The sequence below is a fragment of the Wolffia australiana genome, chromosome 1 (genome assembly GCF_029677425.1).
Source record: "Wolffia australiana isolate 7733 chromosome 1, ASM2967742v1".
Lineage (NCBI taxonomy): Eukaryota > Viridiplantae > Streptophyta > Magnoliopsida > Alismatales > Araceae > Wolffia > Wolffia australiana.
The window spans coordinates 22,061,156-22,085,130 of NC_135835.1; the positions used below are offsets into that span (position 1 = coordinate 22,061,156).

Here is a 23,975-nt window from a genome sequence, read left to right on the forward strand (position 1 = left end):
GGGAACAAGAGATCAACCGGGGGGACCTGACATGGCGTCAGATTCATCCAGGTGATGGAACATCATGGGAAGCAAGAAGCACATGCATCATAGAAACTCAGGTCGTCCCCATGGGATGCAGGACCAAGTCAGTGCTAGATGCTTTGGTTAGACCTTTTGGCATACTCCGAAGTAACCTCTTGTCTGGACTAGAAGCATAATGTTGTTGGAGGGAGAGGGGATTTTGGATGCCTCACCTCCACCTATGCACTCTTTCTGGGGCCAGGGAGGAACTTTTGGATCCAACTTGCCATAGGATCGCCACTGCTGCCGCCACTGAGTAGGAGCCAGACAATCACCCATAGAATGCATCTCATGGAATGATCGCTGCCTCTTGGATGAAAGTAGGCGTGAAATAGCTGGAAGATTCTTGTGAGAATGTGGTGCCGGTGTCGCGTCTTCAGGAAACGATGTTAGAAAGATGTGAGACAAGGGAATGGTATGTGGTGAGAAGAGGTTTCCAAGAGGGTTTCCTTATGGGTTATGAGGTTGGGCAGTCCGAGATGTGGTGGTAGCTTGGAATGAGGCAGTGTTCTAAAAAATACCTATGTGGACGGGTCAGTTTGCTGCAGCAATCTGATACGTTCCCGTGTCGGGGACATGTCAACGGTCAATTGTAAACAAATCCTTCAATGAAATAACCACGATTCAAGTGTCGATGACAGAATAGGGGGTATAGGATAGGAGAGAAGGTTCCTGGGGTAGAGAGGAGAGAAATGGGAATGGTTGCTGGAGAGTAGCTGCCGGCTCGACCGGAGGGAGAGTGTGTCGGCCTACGAACCATGAGAGAGAGAGAGTGAGGAATCAAGGAGAGAAAGAGTGGGGCAAGAGGGGGTGGAGCGGAGCTTACTGTGTGAATGCCTGCCTCCCTTGGTCGCGGGAGCGGCCTTTAAATAGGAGATGAGGCGGGTTGGGCCTGTGCTTACGTAATGGGCCCTGCTCGGGCCTTCCTCCGAGCGTAGACCTGCTGCCAGATCATATCACAATCAAGCTGAAACAGATAATTGATGATTTTGAGATGGTCGTCATCTCATCCAATGAATGCCACGAGAACTGGCCTATGGAGGGAGTTGTCTGATCTTAGAGGCATGTTCCATGGGTGCCCATCGCTTTTAGGGGGTGATTTCAGTGTGAAATTAGACACGAGGGACCAGCCAAATGACACTAGAGGGAGAGAGATATAGATTCTGAGAAATTGTGGGCATTCATATCGGAGGGAGCCTACAGGATATGGGGTCCCTCAGCTGTGAATACATGGAGGGCCACGACTGGCTGCAACATGCATTTGAGGCTGGACAGGTTCCTATGTTTAATAGAGCCGTTGGAGCAATTCCCTGTAGCATATGTGAGATGACTTTTATGTCCACTATCCGACTATACCCCCATTGTACTTGCGGGAAATTAGACAGTCAGAAGGTCCACATACTTCTAAGTAGAAAGGTTGTGGCTGCAGGAGACCAGCTTGTAGGAAGAGGTTGAGAAAACGTGGGCTTCACAAACTCAACTTAAATCTAAGACAGAGCTGCTCGTCACCAGAATTCCTGGGTTGCGGCACCACTCCTGGATGTGGGATAATTTTCAGCCTAACAGTTATTAACCTTGCAGTGGATGTGATACTCCAGTACAAGTTTTTGCTCCTATCTTGGAGAGATCTAAGTAACCTGGAAGAAAAAGCAGCAAACAGTGGTCTGAAGGTCGGGTGCCGAGGCGGAATTCAGAACAATGCTGCATGGGATTTCTGAAGCAATATAGATCAGAAGTGTGCAGGAAGAGTTGAAGATTTGATGTGTGAGAACAAATCGGCGATAGAAATTTCACTTAATCCAGTACAGCACAATAGGACAAAGCATGTGGATGTAGATAAACATATTGCTCGCAGTAAAGGTGGAGAATGGGTTGATCTTCACAAACTCATTCAGATCTGAGGGTCATTAATGTGCGGATATTCACACTAAAAGGGTTGCAGAGCCCTTCACTTCAAAGACTTAGCAAAAAAATGAAAATGAAGAATATACATACCCAGCTTGATGAAGAAGTTGATATTTTCACTTCATTTCTCATTTTTGTAAAATGTCCTTAATATGTGTGTATTTGCGCCAGTGCGTACGGTCTATTTTACTGTTGTAAGACTTAATAGATATGGATCCTACTTCATAAGGAGCCTTTGATACCCATGTACCCTTAAGCAAAGGGGCAGGGCTACTTGGCCCAAATCATTTAACGAGATTTCTATCATTTTTCCTTTCTCTCTCTCGGCCCTCATTCCCCTTTGCCTCTGCTCTTGCCAATCTCCCGTCTTCTGTGAATGTTATCTGTAAGGATCAAAGCTGATGGCCCTCTGCTATGTGATCTGCTATTGCATGATGAATGTGCTTGGCCCAACACTTTCAATTCATTTATAGAACTTGTTGTAGGAGAGATTCTGTGTCTTCCCTCCGAGGATATGGACTTGATTAATCCTAAGAAAATTTTATTGTCTTCCCTGATCCCTTGGACTCTTCTTCACTCCGCACTTCCCTTGCTATCTTTTCAGTTTTGACGATTTCAACGAAAGGAAACCAATGTTTAGGGCATAAGCCATGAGAGGAACAGCTGTAGTGTTTTTTTGTTGTTGGTTACTGGTACACTCCTCTATTTGTAACACAATGTTCTTAAACGAAAAGGTATGATACATTCTCTTCTTGTCCTGATGTTGACTCTCCTGACCTAACCCTAGGTCGTGGAGAGAAGAGGGAAGATAGAAGATACAAAAACAAGACATGCCTTCAACCAACAACATGTCCCCCTGTGTACCCTCTATATAAGGTGCACAAGGATTGGTTACAGACATTAGGACTTATGGGCCTGTAATGGGCCCATTACATTGAAAGTCAAAACAAAGATAGGGGCTCCCCAATTAACCCCCCCTAAAGCTGGTAAATAGATACTGCTAACTCCCAGCTTGGATATAAGTTTCTGGAATATTCTCCCGGGAACGCTTTTGGTGAGGAGATCTGGTACTTGATCTGAAGTAGACACATACTCCAGCTTGATCAGCTTTTGATCGATCTTCTCCTTGACAAAGTGACGATTGATTTCAACATGTTTTCTTCATGTTGGACTGGATTGTGAGCAATATTAATTGCTGCTTGACTGTCACAATAGAGTGTAATAGCAGAATCTGCTAAGCTCCACCGCACTCGAAGGTCTTCAAGAATAATCTGGAGCCATATACCTTCACAGATGCCTTTAGCACAGGCCCTGAATTCAGCTTCTGCACTAGATAGTGCAAAAACATGTTGTTTCTTACTTTTCCATGTGACTAGATTTCCTCCAAGAAAGGTGCAATATGCTGTTGTTGACCGACAATCAGAGAGAGATCCGCCATAGTCCGAGCCTGTATAAATCTCCAAATTAAGATCACTACCTCTCTTATACAACAAACCATGGCCTGTTGTGCCTTTCAAATATGATAGCACTCTGTAGGCAGTCTGCATATGAGGGTCACGGGGACTATGCATATATTGACTGAGGAGTCCAACTGCAAAAGCAACATCTGGCCTGTTATGATTGAGATAAATAAGCCTTCCAATCAAACGCTGATATCTTTCCATATTGACAGGAGCAGACTCTTCACACACGCCCGACTTAATATTAGGTTTCAAGTGGTGTTGCAGCCTGTTTGCAATCACTCATCCCTGTTTCATGTAAAAGATCCATGATATACTTACGTTGTGAGAAAAAGATCCCCTCCTTTGAGCACGCAATTTCAATGCCCAGAAAGTACATCAATGGTCCCACTGATTTAATTTGAAACACTTCAGCCAAACGCACACCAAGTAGCTTAATTTCTTCCTCATCATTGCCGGTGATGATGATATCATCCACATATACAATGAGAACTGCTACCTGCCCAAAAAGAGATTGCTTCACAAATAGAGTGTGATCGCCATGACTTTGCAAATATCCCATGTTCTTTAGACTCTGGGAAAATTTACCAAACCATGGCCTTGGGGATTGTTTGAGGCCATACAACATCTTATTCAACCTGAAAATTTTTTCACGAGATATCAGAATAATATCCATGACGCAAGTGCATGTAAATTTCTTCATCCAAATCTTCGCGTAAAGAAGTATTTTAAACATCATTTTGGTGTAATTTCCATCCCAGACTCACTGACACTGCAATCAATGTATTCAACTTGGCCACTGGAGCAAACGTTTCTTTGTAATCAATTCCATAGCACTGTGCATATCCTTTGGCCACCAATCAGGCTTTATATCGTTCTATGGATCCATCAGCTTTATAATTTACAGGATGTACCCATCAACATCGAACAGGTTTTTTACCATTCTTCTTGAGAGCTTCCATTTCAGTGTTCATTGCTTCCACCCAGCTATCATCCGCTAGAGCTTCTCTAACATTCTTTGGAATAGTGATGGAGTCGATCTTTGTGAGGAATGTCCGAAACTTGGTAGAAGTACGGTCATATGTCACAACGTGTGAAAGGGGATATTTTACTCCCTGAGTACATGTTCTCTTTCCTTTCTTGAGTGCAATAGGCCACCCGGCATCATCATCCTGATTTGGAAAAGTCACTTCTTCAGTTAGACGGTCCTCATCTTGAGGAGTCACTTCTTCATTCTGTGAGACTATTTCATCTTTGTTCTGATAAGTTTCTTCACCTCCATTTGACCTTCTTCTGCAGATGCTCTATTGTCAGTAACATTATCAATCAGATCCATATCAACTGGCGACTGTCTAGGCTCCAGTAGTTCATTATTCTTGTACGCAGTGCTGATTATTCTTGCAGGGAATGCAGTTTGAACATTTTCTGCTAGTTCACCTGAGAAAAATGCTTTCTTCTCATCAAATGTGACATATGCTGATATATAGAACTTCTTTGATGTAGGATCATAGCATTTGTACCCTTTATTTCTTGTGAGAACCCAATGAATACACATCTAACTGCTCGTGGACTGAATTTATCCACTTGACTGTGTATATGAACGAAGGCTGTGCAGCCAAATACTCTGGGCTTTAGCTTAGTCCTTAAGTCAATATGGGAAAAACACTTAGAAAGGGTCTCAACTGGACTGTCATAATTCAGTATTCTTGATGGTAACCGATTAATTAAATGCACTGCAGTCAATATAGCCTCACCCCAGTAGAGCTTGGGAACAGTTTGATGTAAGAGGGGCGTTCAAGCTGTATTCACCACATGGCCAATCTTTCTCTCTGCAACTCCATTTTGTTGTTGTGTATATACACATGACGATTCATGTACTATTCTCTGTTCCACGAAGGAGGACAAGGTATTGTTGAAGAAATCTGTTGCCTTATCTGATGGAAATTTATGTACACACGCCAAACTGAGTCTTAATTCGTATGTCGAAGTCCTTGATTACTTTTACCACTTCTGATTTCTGCTTAAGGAGATGTACCCAGGTTAACCGTGTACAGTCATCGACCAGAATAAGAAACCATCTTACCCCTGTCAATGATGTGACAGGTGATGGTCCCCATACATCACCATGGACCAGAGAATGGAATCCCACTTCTTTCATCATTCCCATTATACGATGCTCGCTGATGTTTGGCACATTGGCAAGATTCACACAACTTTAGATATTTCAAGGTCTTTAGCAAAAAAAGGAAACATTTTCTCCATTAATACAAAAGCTGGATGTCCCAAAAGAAAATGTAAGAGTTTAAATTCTTCAAGTTGATTGCTTCTCTTCTCTCCAAGCTTCTGAGCATCCACCATCATCCATGCCTTCCATTCGTCCTTGATGTAAATCAGCCCATTTCGTTCTTCAAAGGGTGAAATCTTCTGGTTCGTGGCCGTGTCATAAACAAAACACCCAGTAGGATAAAAAACTAGTGTACATCCAGTATCCCGAGCTAGACGCTGGGGTGAAATTAATCGAGCCCTTTAGCTAGGTACATGGAGAACATTCTTAATAATTCCCACACTTTCAACGTTTACATTACCCATGCATGTGAGGGGTAGTGCTTCTCCTGCAGTGAATACTTTTTTAACTCAGTCATAAGGGGAGTATGTATAGAATTTGGCATGATAAGGAGTCATATGGTCTGTTGCTCCAGAATCAAGAATCTAATCTTGGTAAATTTGGTTTTCTGGGTAAGATGAATTACCTGATCTGGTAATTGTGCTGGTCATGGACGTAGAGCTGACCAGGACCTTCAACTTCACAAGCTCTTCTGTGAGATAGCTAACTTCATCAGTGTTGGATTTCACCACATATTTTACTGTCCCTTGGTCAGATAATTCAGCTTCTCCTGGATTACTTCCCCTGGTGTGTGCAGAATGAGCTTGAATTATTGGAGGTTGGGGGTGCAAATCTGATACGATCCTCTACCCCCAAGGGTATCTTAGGCATTTTAGCCCACTAGGGTCATTTTAGTCATCTCATGTTTAGGGTAGATTGCTTCATTTCCTTATAAATATGTGTGGCCCTCCCTTGAGGAGGGCAGTCAAGACTTATGGTAAGATCAGCCTCTTGGCTCACTATCTCAATCCTCCCTGTCTCGGTCCCGTCCCCTTGAGCTTCCAGTGATCCCCCATCCCCGTGATCGTCTCACAGGATCTTCAGCCAGCTCCCCTCCCATCCGATCCCTACCCTTGTCGTTCGGTTCTCTTCTAGTCTCCGACGATCCCCGTCCCCGTGATCGTCAACCCTTCACCGCGTCATCAGGTGGCTCGTTCCTGGTCGATCCCTGCCCCATCTGTTCGACCCCTCCTATCATTCCCGTTTTGACTCTCCTACCCCGGGAACTTCCACCTCGCCTCGTCCTCCAACCTCCTCCCGATATGAACCTAGATCAAGGTTCGTTTCAAAATCCCAGCTGTTGTCTTTGGTATGCCCTCTCTGTTTACAGTAATGACACACAATGGGAACCTTATTGACCCTACCTCCTTGACCTTTACGACTTTGGTATGCCTCATACCCTTCTTGCCCATTAGCTTTATCTGCACTTTTAGAGTTTGCTGCTCCAGTCTTCTGGCCCTTCACCTTGGCCATCAGTCTCAAGCCAGTCTCTTCCTATAATGCATTAGTGGAAACTTGTAATCGGCCTTCTTCCTCCAATATGAGATTGATAGCTTGTTCCAGATCAGAAATCTTTTCTCGATGTAAAATCTGTCTCCTCACAGATTTATATTCAGGGTTTTTAAACCCATCAAGAATTTGAACATTCTGTCTCGAAGAGTATACTCCCATTCATATGGACTGAGAATTGGATGATAGTGACCCAATTCCTACCAAACGGCCTAAAGCTCATTCATATAATCGGTTACACTTCTGTCAACTTGTCGTAGATTCCAAGCTCTAATGACAAGCTCATATGTCCTCCAAAGATTACTTTTTTAAGAGCATTCTTTTGAACATAATCCCAAATCTGCTTGGCTGTCTTCAGAAATGACATCTTGGGAAGTTGATCCTTGGTCATACTGCTAAGTAGGAACACATGTACATTTGCATCGTCTCGCTTTCAGGATTTATACAAGGGATCTGAAGGAGCCATTTTTGCAATCAGGTGGTCACTCATTCCACCCAATCAGAGTAAGCTCCACTATTTGACCCCACTGAGAAAAATTCCTCCCATTATATCGGAGTGGCTCTGCAACAGGGGGAATTACAGCAGGCAGAAGGCTGTGAGATTCCCTTGGATCTCGGTCTCCATGAGCCCCATTTGCTGCTATAGACAATGCCTTACTAGTCATCTTCTGATGCTATGATATCCTCGTCAAGGATAGCAAAACCTAGAACTGAAATAATAACAAGCCCTGATGAGGCGAATATATAGCATGGACAATGCCTCACTAGTCACTTCTACCTTTCAGACCGGTAGTTGATTCCCAAGATGGTTGGATATGGCGGGGGTCGTCCTTCTTGGTGAAAGATGCATATCTGAAAATCAGAGGAACAGCTCGGGACGACGAGACAACTAGTAAGGCCTGCCACAGAAGTCTCCTCAGATGAGGCCTTTGGGGCTTCAGTTTCAGACGCGATACACAGAACTCGACTTGATTGGGGCCACATACTCGCGGTGCTCTGGACGATATGGCTGCATCAAAACGAGGTAGTGTTTAACGGGAGGGCGGCTGCGGTGGAGAATGCCGCTCACGATGTGGGGGCTGAAGTCGTTTTGGGGTGGAGGAAGAGGATAGTCTATTTTGAGTTTGATTGTACATTGTTTGTACAAAAAAATTTATCGTTAATGATAGCGGGTAGGCCACCGGTTTCGGGTGGTCTTCTATATTGTTAAAAAAAAAAAGCACTTACAGGAGTCAAAAGCTGTCTACTCCTCTCCGATAGCCTTCTGGAATGACCTGTCGCCCTTCTGCTAGGGCCGGGATCGACGTTCATATTTTGTTGAATAGCAGGGCACCTGGGCTCCTCGCTTGACGATGCTGTTTAATATCTGGTTAAATCATTGCCTATTGTATGAAGATATTTATGATCCAATTTTTGGTCCCACATTTTTTTTTCCCTCCGTTTCTGCATTAATGCTTCTTGGTTGCATATTTTTTTCCTTGTAAGATTTGCATTAATGCTTTACTCTTTTAACATTGTATGAAATATGCTAATCCTTGAAATTTATAAAATAATATTCAATATGGTAATATTTTAATGCAGGTGTGATGTGTGTCGTAATGGTTATCCAGTGGAGCAGAATTACCAGGGCGAAGCAAAAGCCTTCTTGCACATTCTTGCTGCGCACTATGTGAGCATTTCATCTATTATTTTTTCCTCTCAACTATTTACCTATTACTTCAGGTTGATGATTATTCTCCTTTTTAACGAAGGAAATAAGTTTTGAAGCTTTAATTTATTCCACAATCACAGAAAAGTGAGCTAAAAAATTAGGGGATAAGTGATGGTGGGAAACATCTACTTCTCAGGTCGTCTAAGACGTTTTGGGAGCTCTCTTATTTGATTAGTACCTCCACGTTTTCTGTTTTGTTGTTTAGTACTTATGGAGGTGACATTACGAGATTTTGTCCCATACTGCTTAGTTATACAATCTTATTTTTTTCAATGTAAATAAACAAAATGAGACTATTGCAAATGCCATAAATACCTGTAAGGGCTCAACCAAGAGATAACAGAGGGTGAGAGTAGTATTTCACGTGCTACCTCATAACAGATAAGAATCCTAAGAAAGGGAAATAGTAATAATAATGGTAAACTGCTCCTATTGTATGTGCTGCATGGATGTCTTCTTCTGCAATACATTCTTCTTGATCACGCCTTAGAATGAATCATCTCAATCCATAACATAAAGTCTATATTACCCTATGCAACATAAGTTAAAGAAAATCAATAATCTTAATGGGTATTCCTCTTCTCTGGAGTGATTAACAAGAATCGGGGCTTTGGGATTTTGTCGTGTTCTCTGTTGAGAATCATACTGGATGCTGGAAGTGTTCTTGAAGGACGATTTATTCATCAAGATTAATCTCATTAATAACACATATATGTGTATAATTTCACCGAGCTGTATGAAGCCATGGCATTGTTTCTTTTATTGCTTCAAGTTAAATGCCTACATTTTTCCTTAGATTACTTGGTAATTTATTTCATTCTCTGTGTCTTGGTGTCTATTCCGACATTCACCTTCAAAAAGTCTTTGATTTTTTTCAGAAATATGTTGACGAGGGCCTGCTACCAATGAAAGATGAAGATATCAAATTCAGGATGATCCTGAGTGGAATAAGGGAGCAGGTATATCCATGGATTTGTTATCTTTTATGCCCTTATTTAATGATTAAACTCTGACATGAATAATATTGAACGATTTTTTTCATGAATAAACATGATTTAGTAAGACCAAACTTTTTATTTCATTGAATATTCCGCTTAGATAAGATGAAAAATATTTTTTAATCTTTCTCTCCACCAAAAAATGAATTTTCATTCTTTAGCTCCGAGTTTTGATTGTGTTAACCAAAATATGAAGCTAAGATGTATGGTTGTGTGGTTTAAACCTGTTTAATCAGCATCCCCGACTCCATCTTAAGTATCCGTATTTAACCTTTATTTATTTTGTAGTTTTAATTCAGGTAGGAGCGAGGATAAAATCAAATTACTTATCATTTCTCTGAATTCTAAAACTTTTTCTTAACGTGAAAAAAAGAAAGAAATTCATGTAATTTTTTGCTCCTCAGTATAAAAAATACTCCTCGAATGAGCGATCATGGTGGCAAGGCCTCGCACGGATTCTAATCGACAAGGGATTCATAAAGGAAAAAGGGGGTGAGGTATGCACGCATCTTAAATTTCTCCCTATGGCATCTAAAAATCCTGATTATTGAAGTCATAGAATCCTGCACAATATCCCAATTTTACATTTTTTTTTCTTTCTTCCTTGTTTTCGCTCTCATCCCCATCATCAACTCCAGTGATGAAAACAAGAATAACTCTTTATGGGTTTTACACCATTTGAAACTACATTCATACTGGTTATATTACAGATAAAGATGCTGGTAACCCATCCGGTGCCAACGGAGCTGGGGATGAAGTTTCTTACGTCAGGCGACGACCAGCCACTGTATGCATACCCACAAGCAGACATGCTCATTGTCCCACAGCAAGAACATCATAACAAGCCATTCTCCTCTTTCTCCCATTGGGCCAACCCTCGCCTCCGTAGACAACATCTACTCCACAAGTAAGTGAAAAAACCCAAGCCGTTGACGTCAGCGTGTGTACTTCTACATGATTATTTTTCTGTTCTCTATTAATGAGATGACTTATTACGACCAAAATATGAGCATTAGTGATGTTTTTCTTTTCACAGAGAATTTTAACTCTTTAGCTCCAGATTTCTATTAAAATTACTTGGAATATCTGCCAAAAAATGAAGTCAATTCACACGGTTGTGGGTGGTTAAGACTTGATTCATCAGCATAAAAGCCTCCACATACATGTTTTTCTTTTCTTAACAGTTTTTTTATTTCTTAATTTAATTCAGGTACAAGCGAGGATAAAATCAAACATGTGATCCAAAAGAGGAAGTAAATCCGCATGAGTGTGCGTGGTTAAGACCTGATTCATCAGCAACTTACGAGTCTCCACGTACATATCTTTTCTATTTTACTCAGGTATAAGCAAGGATGAAATCTAACCATTTGTCCAAAAGATGAAGTTAATGGCATGACTGTGTTTAACACTTGATTCCTCAACATACTAGCCTCCGCATGCATATTCTTTAGATTTAAATTATTTACAGATTTATCCAAAATGTGAAGTTGGTTCTAAAATTAGAAGATTGTTCCTGGTTAAGACCTGGTTCAGCAGCAGTTTACCAGCCTCCACAAACATAGGTATCCATTCGCAGCATTTATTTATTTCTTATTTTAACTCAGGTATAAGCAAGGATAGAATCAAACCTTTTACGCTAAAGATGAAATTAATGCACATAATTGTGACTGGTTAAGACTTTATTCAGCATCTCTGTGTATCCTTTCTTGAACTATTATTTATTTACGTGTTTAAACTGAGTGATATAAGTTGTGCCCACAGACGAGTGCTTCCTCAAAATTCTCTTCCACGTCTCTTCCTTAGACAGTCTTTTCCAACTCTTGTGAAATCTGAAATACATTAGGAGGGTTTTCTATGGAGGAAATATTGGGAGAACTTTTCACTAGTACAGTATATTAATATGTGCGCCGAAGCTTATTCATACAAGTTTATTTGGAACTAAAAATTAGTCTACAATTCATGAGTTATTGCATTCATCATATGGACCCATTTTACTTGGCTTCATAGCTGGCCTGCCATTTTTTAGTTGTTTTATTTCTAATTATCAAATGTTGTGCCAATATTCAGTTGGGTTTGCTATTTTCTGTGTGTTTGGATATCAGTGCAATTATGTCTATAGATTTGCCTATTTTCCAATTAAGCACATTCACACAGTTTCTTTATTGATCTAGACTCAACCTAGGAAGTTGGGAATCCTCCCCTGCTTTCCTAAGTCTCTCTTCCCAAATAAATTCAGAGTTAACCATGTTATTTAGTTATTCGTTAATACAATATTGAAACACTATGATCCGTCTTTAGGTTGATTAATAATATATATTTAGTTGTCCCGCGCAGATGCCAAGTGTGGAATTGTACTCATGTCTAATTGCTTCCAATTGTCGTTGAGAGAGCATTGAAGGAAACTAAAATCAATTCTCAGAGCTAATCAATTCCAACAACAGAAAGAAATCAAAATGAGAACTAATAAATTTTAATTTCTCAGATAATCAACTCAGGAAAAACTGTATCAGCACTAATTTATTATCATGTAAATCTTTTGCTGGTCATGAATAGACAAATCCCGAGACAATTTTTATTTGTTATGTTCTTCCAAATTGACATTGTCACTTCACTATGATGTCAATTCAATGGGTCGTACTACTAAAATATCTAAAATATTAATTTCAGAAGCTAAATGTGACGTGAATGTAGATTAATATCTACAATATTAGTCTAGATTGCATTTATTTTAGGGAGATCTCGTTTTGAGAATGTAGGTTAGTGTTTAATGAATATTCAAAATGACCAAAGTCCTAATGTCATGGTCAACCACTGGCCAATGTATTCGGACTTGGCTGAACTTATGATCAACAAATGGGAAGTGACCATATGATCTTAGGAATTTACCAAACAAAGAAATAAGGCAAATTGAAGATGTTATTACTTAAAATCTTTGAGTTCATACATAAAATTTCCAATGTTTAATATAATAGCAGTCGATTAATACAATATATGAGATGCCCAATGTTGACCGCATTATTTAAATAATTTGTATATGATAAAATAATGAAGATAGTGTAGGCATGCATTAGAGAATAAAGACAATCGTGTCTAAGTTATAAATAATTTTTTACGATTTTTGTTGTAAAATTTGAAGATAAGTTGAGGTTGTTTACAATATTTTTAAGGTTTAATATTGACTTGGGAGTTCTGATGGGATCCAGCGCATTAGTGCTGGTATGAATGCTATTATTGCTGGCATGATCTGGTACATTAGTGATGGTATGATCTGGTGCATTAGTGCTGATGAACAAAGGAGTTGGGTAAGCCTTGAAATTCAAGCACTTACCAACTGTGCTAAAAGCTATAGCTGATAGCAAGGGTGCTATTTTTCATCTTTTGGCATAATGTTGTTCTTAAACACTCCCCCACAACACTTGGTGCTGGCCTATTTATAGCCCAAGAGTGCTGTGTGTTGGATTTGGGATTAAAAACTGCCATTTGGCTCTATACCATGTTAGAATCAAACGCTTACCAACTGTGCTCAAAGTTATTGCTGATGGCAAGAGCACTATTTTTCATCTTTGAGCAGGATAATTTTTCTTCAACAGTACAAGATTGGCAATTATAGAATTGAGCATCCAGTGGAACACATTAAGGAGTTTGGTAAGCCTTGAAATTCAAGCACTTACCAAATTGTTCTAAAAGCTATAGCTGTGATAGTAAGGGCGCTATTTTTCATCTTTAAACATGTTAGAACGTGCTTACATGTTTATCATGAATTGAGTAATCTCCTAGTATTCTGGGGTGCTTGAGTAGGAGACGTCAACTCTATACTGTAAATCAGGTTTTCCATGTAGCAGCACTTGATTAGACCCCTCAGCCCATACCGGGCCAATCAGAACAACCAGTCAATCTGAACAAACAGCCCTCTTTGATCAAATCTGCTGTTTTCGCCCAATCTTGATCGAGTCAACCAACCTAGTCCTGATCACAGTTTGATGGATCAAATCTTTCAATCCTATCTTGATCCAAGCCAAAACCAATCCGATCGCCTACCCCTTATATTATCAACCACTTTAATGGGTTTTTCACAATTTCCTTTCTCACTTTGTTTGGTCACTTGTACCAAGACTTCAAGTCTAGTTTTCATGTATTTATCTTATAAATTTCTGGGAGTGTAATTTTCTTACAAATGAATCAGAGAGGAAATTGTCCAAGGAAACCATAAAAAAAAAATTATTCTTTTTTTTCTAATAGAAGATGAAGATCTTATTAGTAAAGAGGAACAACTCACCTCTATTTCAGATCCTGCACAATGGTTTCTGGGTCGCCATCAAGAATATTGAGTTAGGCTTCCAAGCAGTACAGTCGGAATCACTTCTTCTCAATTAGCTTCTCCGGCAGCTTCTCAATAAGCTCAGGTATGACCTGAAATAGGTCTGCAACGAGCCCATAATCTGCAACCTGCATTTAGACAGCAAATCAAATGAAAACCTATCGGGGAGAATGACCCCATGTACCTCTGTCTATCTATCTATCGATCTAACTGTGACTGCCTCTGTCTGTCTCTCTATATCTCTCATGTTTCTCTCTCTGTTTGCTCTCTCGTTCTCTCGGTCTGCTCTCTCTAGTCTCTGTCTGATCTTTCTATATGTATGCTCTCTCCCTCCCTTCCTTGTCTGTGCGTCTCTCTCTACCAGTCTGTTTCTCTCTCTATATCTTTCTATCTGTCAGTCTGTCTCTCTCTACATATCTCTCTCTATAAGTATGTTTTTGTCTGCTCTCTCTTTCTCTCTATATCACTCTGTTTCTCTCTCTGTCTGCTCTCTGTTCTCTCTGTCTCTCTCTGCTCTCTCTCTCTCTATCTCTCTGTATATCTCTCTCCCTCCCCCATCTTTCTCTCTCTTTCTCTGGGTTGCAAGTGCCACCTGGAAAATAGGCGCATCGGCATCTTTGTTCACTGCCACAATCACTTTCGAGTCTCTCATCCCAGCGAGATGCTGAATAGCCCCAGATACACCAAAAGCCATGTACAGCTCTGGAGCAACTACCTTCCCCGTTTGTCCAACCTGAAATATGTATAATTTTTAAATAAATAAGCACCTTTATATCTTTCTTCATAATCCCTAAGAATATGATGACAACAAAAATGTCTCCAGATCTTGATTGTGAATCTCGTCTCCTCTAGAAACCCTAGGAAAGTGAGGGCTGGTATAAAACAATAACAATATTAGTTCTTTCACTTAACAGTCCTGGTTTAAATACCAGGTTATGGTATACACGTATTGGGCTAATAATAGAAATAGCCCAAAAGAGAAAATAACAGAAATAGGAAATAAGGGGGAATAGGAAATGGGGATACAAGGTAAAACAGAAAACATAAATGTCCCTGCTGACATTAATAATAAATTTAACGACTCAACATTCTGAAGAGAGTAGAATGAATACGAGAATATCAAAAAAAATGTAGGATGGAGGTAATAACCATAGTTATGTAGTTACTATCCACAAAAAGACATATTTACTTACCTGGAGCTCATTAGGAACAAAACCAGCGTCGACAGCAGCTCGCGTAGCTCCAACTGTGCAAGATATTTATGTTCAAATTATTTGTAACAAGATGGACAAAGATATCCAAGATTGGTAATCAATAAAATGTATATTTTGGGGAAATATCACTGGATTAAATAGAATATTGCACTAAATGAAACACTGTTTCACATTCACACAAATTCTCTGTATAATTCGTGCAACAGGAACTCCTGATGTTGTGTGTCTACGTCATGACTTTCTGATATGATCCTCATCGTATCTAAAGGTATGTTAGTCATCTTATCCCAGTAGGTGGATATTTTCGTTATTTTTACCAACCAGGAGTATTTTGGTCTTTTCACATTTTTCCTGCATTTCTCTCTTTGCATTCTTGAAGTTCTCCCTTAAGTGACACTATAGCGTCACCTCAAAAACAGATTTAGGTTATGATTCACATTTTCTCAAACTAAGAGGTCTGTTAAGTTTGGTTGGATATCAGGGTAATCATATGATTTTAAGTGGATTAAACTATTTCATCGAATTGCAAAAGTGTGTAGGTATTTTTTAGTGGCATGCCTCTCACCGGGGCTTTATCTCTTTTTTTTTTTTTTTTTGAAAAAAATAGAAGATCACCCAACTTGGTGACCCTCCGTACACATGGACGTGGACGGGTCTAGGCCAAAAAGCATAATCCCATCCTTTCGCCCCTATCCACCACCTCATCCAGGACTAAACCAACAAAACCGGGGCTTTATCTCTTCTTTATATAAATCAAAAAGTAATGACAGATGTCAGTCTATGAATAAAAGGAAGGTGGTGAAAACATAGAAGTCATAAATGACAAAAATAAATAAATAAATAGAAAGATAATTCATGAGTTTTACAATGAGACATACCCGCTGCACCAAGCTTGTCAGCAAGCTTTTCGAGTAATTTAAAGTTATCGGCACTTTTTAGGGCACGACCCCCCGTAATAACAACGCGTGCATTTCCAAGATCAGGACGTTCAGTTTCCTGAGATGCATGACTCAGCCATCTCGATTTCCCCACAGTCACTGCTCAGAACAAAAACAAAGCAGTCATTACATCCAAACATTAAGATTTACGAGATGAATGCATACGCTTCATTTCCAAATGTATAGAACATTCACCAGCAAAATGGTGGATACTACCATCAGCAAGACAATTTAGACTTCCCTCCAAGAAAAAAATTCAAAGAGGCGCCAACTTTTTCCTTCAGTGTCCTGGTGATGCATCGTTCTCGACTTCACTAGTTTCTAAGTGGTAGTGGATGTAAACGGTCTCAGCATTTTGTTTGTAAGAACCACTCAAAGGATTCTGTTATAGCATCAACCTTAATGAGCAGATCCAGCAACTCGAAACCTATTCAGATGGAAGAACGGTCGATGACAGTAGAGAAATGAGTCCGCTCACAAGTCTCATTCAGAAAAGATGATAAATGTAGAAGTATAGAAAAGATAGAGATTCAATCTGGATCTTCCCTCCTGGTCATCAGGAATGTGCCTTTCATCTGTTCCAGCTCCTGCTCCTGCTTTTGGAAATCTTGAAGAAAAAGACTCCTCCCCCAACAGTCTTATTTATAGTCGTGCGTATAGTTTTAAATGGCACTTGCTGTGTCTCTTCACACCCTCCAGAATTGTCTTCTTCTGTACGCCTTGCTGAAGTTACATATCAGATTCATGTTATGACCATCATGGGTATCCTCTGACGGCTCATGCTGCACTGCATGGGATGATCTTGACATTTGGTCCACTCACCGTCAGCCCAGAGTAATCCTTATTTTATTTAACCTTGTATTTTATGTTTACTGTAAATGTATCCTTATGAGTCCATTTCATAAGGGCTCATTAGAATTATTTTTTTTATACCTCTAGTGGGCCCATTTCATATGGCTGATACATTTGGCAATTGCTCATCCAATTTATGACATCAGATTCTTCCTTCCCATACCCATGCAGATGGTTCCAAAGCTGTAACCCTTGGACTTTGTACCATTTCTCCCTCACCTTCATAGCTACTCTGTTCCATTTTTGTTACTTTTAAAGTTTCGTCTTAACTTGAAGTTTGTTTGTAAAATAGCACATGCTTATCAAGTGGCTGTCACCTTTCTTCTTGACTAACGCGAAATCCAAAACCTGGACACTAGAAGAACGATTCATGAAGGATATGAGAGCAGTAAACTTTTGCCTCACCACTTCAGATTCTTCCTAACAGGGTAAGATATTTACGAGTACTCAAAAAAATCAGTTATTCTTTCTTCATAGGATATTAATTCTTCAGAAATAGAGAATCCATCAGAGGGACTCATAAAATGACGAATTATTTAACAATAAATTTCTAAGAAATTCATTTGTAATAGTCAACCAAAGTCAAGTGCTAAATTAAAGGAATATTAAACAATTGTGGTTGAAATATCATCACGCTTGCACTACAAAATACAGCACACACCTTCCTTCAATGGTGACAGGTCAACTTCGGAAATGGGAGCAGCATCAGTTTTTTGCTCGGTCATTGACACAGGGAAAGATGTAGATCTTATGTTCAGTATGCATGGATTCGAGCCAGTGTATTTGACAGTGCAAAGAGCGTTTCCTGCGTATATTGGCCTTTCAAAAACGCAAATTAGACTATCATCAAGACAACTCCTGTTAGAATTAAGTATTTATAACCATTGTTGGCTTACTCCGGAAAAATATTCTGATTAAATTTCAGATAAAGATATAGCGACAAAAATTCGTGGAGCATTGAAAATGCAAGATTTGAGCATGACATTACTGGCCAAATGGGTGACCAGACTTATCGGACAGGATACAGATATGGCAACACAGATTCTGAAGGACATCTATGGATCTAGCTTGGACTGGGAGAGTCGCGGGCCTCTGGTCCACGCGCTCTCTGCTTTCTAGCAGGGAATGAGGATGGTGTTTCCTCAAGTCCAAGTATTCTTCAAAGCCAAGCTGTGGATAGCACATCATTTTGTGTTAGAATTCCCACACCTGTTTGCCCTTGCACATACTCCTCAGGCCACGGTATGGGAGTGCTAGCATGGTGCATGGACTCCATGCCTGGGAGACACCCTATCTGACCAAAGAGTAGAAGAATATATGAGGATCCAACAGACCCTTGCCCACCTACGCCCACTAGGAAGAACACAACACAGGTGGGGTTGGATACGCACATCCTTCTCTGTTTGAGATGCTTATGTGAGGCTCCGCCGCAGACACATAGCGGAAAAACCAAGGATCATCCATGCATTTCGTACAATTTTGAGAAAAAAGATCCACTTTAAGCTGAGATTTTTCTGTTGGCTGCTTTTTCAACGAAGATTAGTGGCCAAGGTCGTCAGGAAAAGATGGCTCCGAGAAGCCTCAACGGAGTGTGCTATGTGCACAAGCAGCAAGGAAGACTGCACCTATATCTTCTTCGAGTGTTCATTTGCCCGAGCAGTGTGAACCCATCAGCCAATCCCAAGGATGGATGTCTCCCCAGAGAAGGCCTTCTGGGATTCTATACAGGGTGGTGCACTCAGTGGGCAAGATGACCATGGAAGAACCTTTGTAGTGCTCTGGGCATTATGGCTGCACAGGAACAAAGTTATCTTCAACGGATGGGAAGCATCGACGTACGCTGTTGTACAAGCAGATGCATGTTTTACCTCTACATGGTTTAAAAGACCGTGCCAAGGGCACGGGGCGGCCTATTAGGCCTTATGTGTACATAACGATCATATATATTTATCACAACAGGAGGGTCACCGATTTTGTGCGATCTCCCCTATCTTTCGCCAAGAAAAAACCATTGTGAGCTTGCATATTCCATGCAGACCAAAATTCCAATACCATGCAGAATGAGTGAAGGATAAAAAATGATCAAAAGATCTAGTGCAGTAATAATATATATATCTACATGCTCTGTTCTCCCAAATTTTCTCCCGAATAAATTTACAAATGGGTTTATTTATTCGATATAATGAAAGATCCAGGAAAACCTGACAAATGTCTTAGAGCCAAGCACTTCAATGACATCCGTTATGGGAGAAACATCTAAAAGGGCTGCGGCTCTTGGCATTATGTTCTTCCCAAACGAATTTGAAGCAGCTATGATGTATGAATAGCCACCCTTTTGATAAACTAGTTTGACTAGTTCTCCATATGTTTCTGCAACAGGGTGCAAGAACATATCTGAATCTGCAACAATCACCTGAAAAATGCAAAACTCATAAATGTTTTGACTAACAATGGCAAAGAATTGAAATTTCGACTATAGAACAGGTGCATTATAGATAAAAACCAATAAGAGAAGATGGTATAAAGAGATCTCCCAAGAGAGATACTCCCTGTGAGAATCAGCTTGCGAAATTGCGTATGGGAGACACAAAATTATTAGATTGAGCATCGAAAATCAGGCTTGATAATAGCTTTAGAGTGAAAGGTGAAAACAAACTTAAATCGAATGAGCACCATGATTTACATTTATCATCAGAGACAAAAAAACGCAGAGTTCAATTATTAATTCAAGAACACAGAAGTTAATATTGTTATAAGGATGGGCCTTTGAGGCCAGAAATCTACTTCGGGAAAGGAGTAGTGTAAGAAAAGAGTCTTACCTGTGAAACCAAAGAGTGGATAGAGGCAGCATGAGAAGCCGCTTTTTGGAGGCTTGAACCCGCACCAGCCAAAAGAACAGAAACTGAATTTTCCTTACTGATGGCTCCCGCTGCCTCTATTGCATTAATAGACGACTGTTTAACAAGCCCTCCTTCATGTTCGGCAAAAACAAGCGTAGTAGCCTACAGAATTATACGGAGCTGCAACTTAAAAAATTCCTCAACGCTCATCTATAATGTTTCATCCAAAACAATTAAAAAACACCAATGCAAGGGGAGACAATCCGGACAGAAAACAACAACTCGCATGCATCTAGTTTGTCCAAAGAAGTTTACCGCACGAACATGAAGTAGAATGAAATTTCAACTAAATTTGACAAATTAAATTTCCAATTAAATGGCGGAATCAAGGTCCTTACAAGACGATAGAATAATCCTCTCCGCAATGTCGTCGATAAACAGGAAGTCGCGCACGGATCGGAGGCAGGACGCGTCAGAGCCCTAATCACCGTCGAACGCCACGCCATTCGAAGCTGAATTCAAAATCAATGGCTTCACCGCTATCGTGACGGATAGGAAATAACCGATCACTGAACCCTATTTCTTCAACGAATTCCTGTACAAAAATGGAATTTACGTACTCTATACGCAGATCGAACGCAACATTTAACCAGATCAACACGTCTACTTCCGTCGATCTTCACCCAAGCTGGCGATCAAACTCCCCCGATAGTCGAATTGGAAGATCAGCTAGCAAAAGAGCTGGGATATTTATACCTGAGTTTCGTCCCTCCTATTTTAATATTTCTTTTAAAATATTAAAACATTTCTTATTTGAATTGGTTTATTTATTCCTCAAATTACTCGACTGCCTGCCCCTTGCAGAGTGAGTCTGTTTCTACTCCACATTCAGGTAAAATACTCTCATTAATTCCTAGTGAATATGATGTCTGGCCTCACTGGCCTCGAAGGACGTGACGATTAGTGATTGTCCAACTGATATCCATCCAATATCCGTTATCTGACAACCGATATCCGATATCCGGAAAAAAACCGGGACGGTGTTTGATATCGGATATCGGATATCGGTCAATATCCGTCCTTTAGGTCTAGACAGATATCGAAGACGAATATCAGAGGGATAAGGACGATACGTGTATCGGATACTGGATATTGTATTCCGATATCTAGATATCGGAACCGGTATCCGGATATCAATATCTGGTGTCGACATTAAAAATTGATATTTATTATCACGTGGTTTGTGTACATCACCGCAGTACACTTTTGATGTATTTTCCACCTCGACTAATATATACAACTAAATCTTTTTTGTTTTCTTCCATGTGGAGTTTAACAGCATATGTAAAACTTCGAGATGTATTTTCCATATGTATTTTCCATATGGGATAAAAGGATTCGGAGTTTGCTGTTAAACTCTAAATCATGTTATCCCATATGGAAGAAAAAAAAGATTTAGCTTTATATATTAAAAGGGCCACTTCATAATTCAAACATCTCTCCTACTGCTCCATGCGCACGTTGATCCATTCAAACAGCTGCACAATGATGGATTAATTATATTCTTATATAACCTCTCTAAGTTGGTGATGTAGGAAAACTAAGGAAGATGGGAATGACGAAAACGGGTGGAAGATGCTGGACGACTAGGGGAGAGACGAATAGGGAGACGGGTATGTCAATGATGGTGGAGAATGCAGGACGGGTTTGGGTAGAGGGATAAAACAGACCGCAAAATTCACACGATCGAATTCGAAAATCTAAAACCGATGAAATAATGGTGTACAGCCCCGTTCCTCGTCGAGGGTGAAAGTACTGTCTTCAACCACCGCGACGATGCCAAAGCACCAAATCCAATACTCGAATTCACGTTCGCGGGAAATCTCACGAAAGGAAGAATTTTAAGGAAAGAAAGAGATATTCAAATCAAATCTGATGGTGGTGGAAGAATCCTCGCGTACCTCGGCACCAAAGAGTTCAAGGGTACCTCGGCACCGGAGTGCTTGATGAGGTTGCGGGAAATTCAAGTCGAGACGTAACTAGGCGATCCGGGCGTTACACGGCCCACTGGACGAAAGATCTGGGCGTTCCGGATGTTGAGCGGCCCTAGCAATGAGAAGGCCAGACCGAGCCTGGTTGCTCAATGGTTGGAGTGCTTGGGCGTGGGGCGTCGTTGGCGGGATGATTGATGTGCGCTTCGACAGGGTGTCGCGGATCCAACTGCGCGGTCAATTGGTGGGGGGTCGGGGGGGAGTTGCCACCTTGCGGGGTTCGGGGTAGCGCCCTGAAACCTAAACGGTATGCACGACAACTTTTGGCGGCGAGGGCGTCCGGGGTGTGGGCGGTCGGTGTGGCAGCCTGCACTAGCGTTGGCGCAGGCGGCCCTGGGTGGGCAGCCGGCGCTGGTGTTTGGCACGGGCGGCCTTGGCCGGGGCGGCCTGTGCTGGGCGTTGGCGAGGGCGGCCGGCACCGGGGTCTGGTGCGGGCGACCTGCGCTAGGCGTTGGCAGGGGCAGCCTTGGGCGAGCAGCCGGCGCCAGCGTCTGGCGCGGATGGCCTTGGCAGGGGCGGCTTGCGCTGGGCATTGGCGCGGGCGGCCCTGAGCGGGCAGCGGGCGCTGGCGTCTGGCACGGGCGGCTTTGGGCGGGCAGCCTGCGCCGGGCGTTGGCGCGGGCGGCTCTGGGCAGGCGGCTGGCGCCGGGCATCTAGCGTGGGCAGCCCCAGGTGATGACGCGGCACCGTCCGACACCGCAGCACCGACACGCGAGGAGCCGGCATCGTCAGCAAGCCCGCCACCGACACGTGTCCGGCCGACACGACGAGCCGCCGCATCAACGCGCGACCCTGGATTCAGGTACACGGCGTGACGACACGCCACCTTCAGAGCATTAATATCTCGTCATCGTTTTTCTTTATTTCTATTTTCCTTTTGTTTGTCTTTGTAATGGAGGGGAAGAACCCATATGAGGATTCAATCCCCTCCCCTTATCCTTAGTGGGCCTGACACTCCTCTATTTCCCCCTTTTTCTTTCTTTGTTCCTTTTGTTATGGGGGCCCATTTTCCTCTCTCCTATATAAGGGAGGGGAGGGCGCCCCCCCCCTACTCACTCTTGAATTTGAAAGTTATAACGTGGAAGTTGAAGAGTCAGATCGTGGGAAGGAGCAGAAAGAAGAAGAAGAAGAAAGGAGGAAGAAGAAGAGGAAGGAGAAAGAGAAGAGAAGGAGAGTGCCGCCGCCACCACCGTTCCCGGTTCCGACGTCCCCGAGTGGTGACGTCACTGGTGTGCCCCACCGCGTCGTGCATCGACGCCGTTCCCACACCCGCCGTCCGCCGATGCAAACCTCATCGCCCCGTCGCCACCGTCGATCCCGCCCGGCGTCCCCGCGCGGAATCACGCGCCCGCCGTCTGCACGCCACCCGTCATCGCTCGTGCCGCTACTGCCGGCCTCGGTCAGCACCCACGCGCGGGATCACACGTTCACCGACTGCCTACACCACTGCTGCCGGCCTCGGTCAGCGCCCACGCGCGGGATCGCGCGTTCTCTGACCGCCTACACCGCTGTTGCCGGCCTCCCCCGGCGCTCTCGCGCGGGACCGCGCGTCTGCTGACCGCCTACGCCGCTGCTGTCGGCGCCGCCCGGCGCCCACGCGCGGGATCGCACGCCTGCTGACTGCCTCCACCGTGCCGCCGGTGTCCTTCGGCGCCCTGTGTGCGACCGCGCGCCTGGCCACCCTCGCTACGCCGCTTGGTGCCCGCCGGGTGCAACACTGCGCCCGTGTTCGGGTACCTGCTGCCGCCTCCAGCGCTCTGCTGCCACGGCCGTGAGCGCCCCCTTCCTGGGCGTCGCTCAGCTATGCGTCCCTCTCATGATGGGCCCAGCCACATCGTGTTGTCGCGGCCCTGCCCCGCGCCACCCCAGCATCTCGCCTCGCCCATTAGCCACCGTCGTGTGACGGCTCCACCCTCAGTCTACGCCTTCACCGCGCACGCCCCAGCACCAGC

At 42.5% G+C, this 23,975-nt stretch overlaps 2 protein-coding genes across 4 annotated transcripts in view; one reads left to right on the top strand and one right to left on the bottom strand.

Annotated features, from left to right (window-relative positions):
* RECQSIM (RECQ helicase SIM) overlaps positions 1-11,218 on the top strand; it is a 45,357-nt gene extending 34,139 nt beyond the window's left edge. For both annotated transcript variants that reach the window (XM_078584750.1, XM_078584751.1), the window contains exons 15-19: positions 8,683-8,770; positions 9,691-9,771; positions 10,215-10,307; positions 10,521-10,717; positions 11,021-11,218. In XM_078584750.1, coding sequence (XP_078440876.1) covers positions 8,683-8,770; positions 9,691-9,771; positions 10,215-10,307; positions 10,521-10,717; positions 11,021-11,036 — 475 coding nt within the window. In that variant the 3' untranslated portion in view covers positions 11,037-11,218. The remainder of the gene's footprint in view (positions 1-8,682; positions 8,771-9,690; positions 9,772-10,214; positions 10,308-10,520; positions 10,718-11,020) is intronic.
* Positions 11,219-14,017: 2,799 nt separating this feature from the next.
* Positions 14,018-20,721, bottom strand: ETFALPHA (electron transfer flavoprotein alpha). 2 transcript variants are annotated; one of them, XM_078584756.1, is made up of 9 exons: positions 20,593-20,721; positions 20,371-20,484; positions 19,952-20,134; positions 19,334-19,545; positions 17,794-17,951; positions 16,221-16,379; positions 15,322-15,374; positions 14,721-14,861; positions 14,018-14,256 (listed from the first exon to the last, which is right to left on the bottom strand). In XM_078584756.1, exons 2-9 carry the CDS (start codon positions 20,476-20,478, stop codon positions 14,167-14,169), a joined length of 1,104 nt encoding a protein of 367 aa, XP_078440882.1. In that variant the 5' UTR covers positions 20,479-20,484; positions 20,593-20,721; the 3' UTR covers positions 14,018-14,166. The 2 variants fall into 2 exon arrangements, with proteins under 2 accessions (XP_078440882.1, XP_078440890.1); XM_078584764.1 differs by having other exon boundaries at positions 20,371-20,511; positions 20,593-20,686.
* Positions 20,722-23,975: the final 3,254 nt, after the last annotated feature.

Bases quoted from the DNA above. Each gene is read 5' to 3' on its own strand.
- ETFALPHA (XM_078584756.1), bottom strand. From the start codon at position 20,478: ATGGCGTGGCGTTCGACGGTGATTAGGGCTCTGACGCGTCCTGCCTCC. The intron at 17,952-19,333 runs GTTTTCCTGGAT...CGTTTTTGAAAG, and splicing joins GGCTCTAAGACATTTGTCAG to GCCAATATACGCAGGAAACG. The intron at 15,375-16,220 runs GTATGTCTCATT...TATCTTGCACAG, and splicing joins TGACAAGCTTGGTGCAGCGG to TTGGAGCTACGCGAGCTGCT.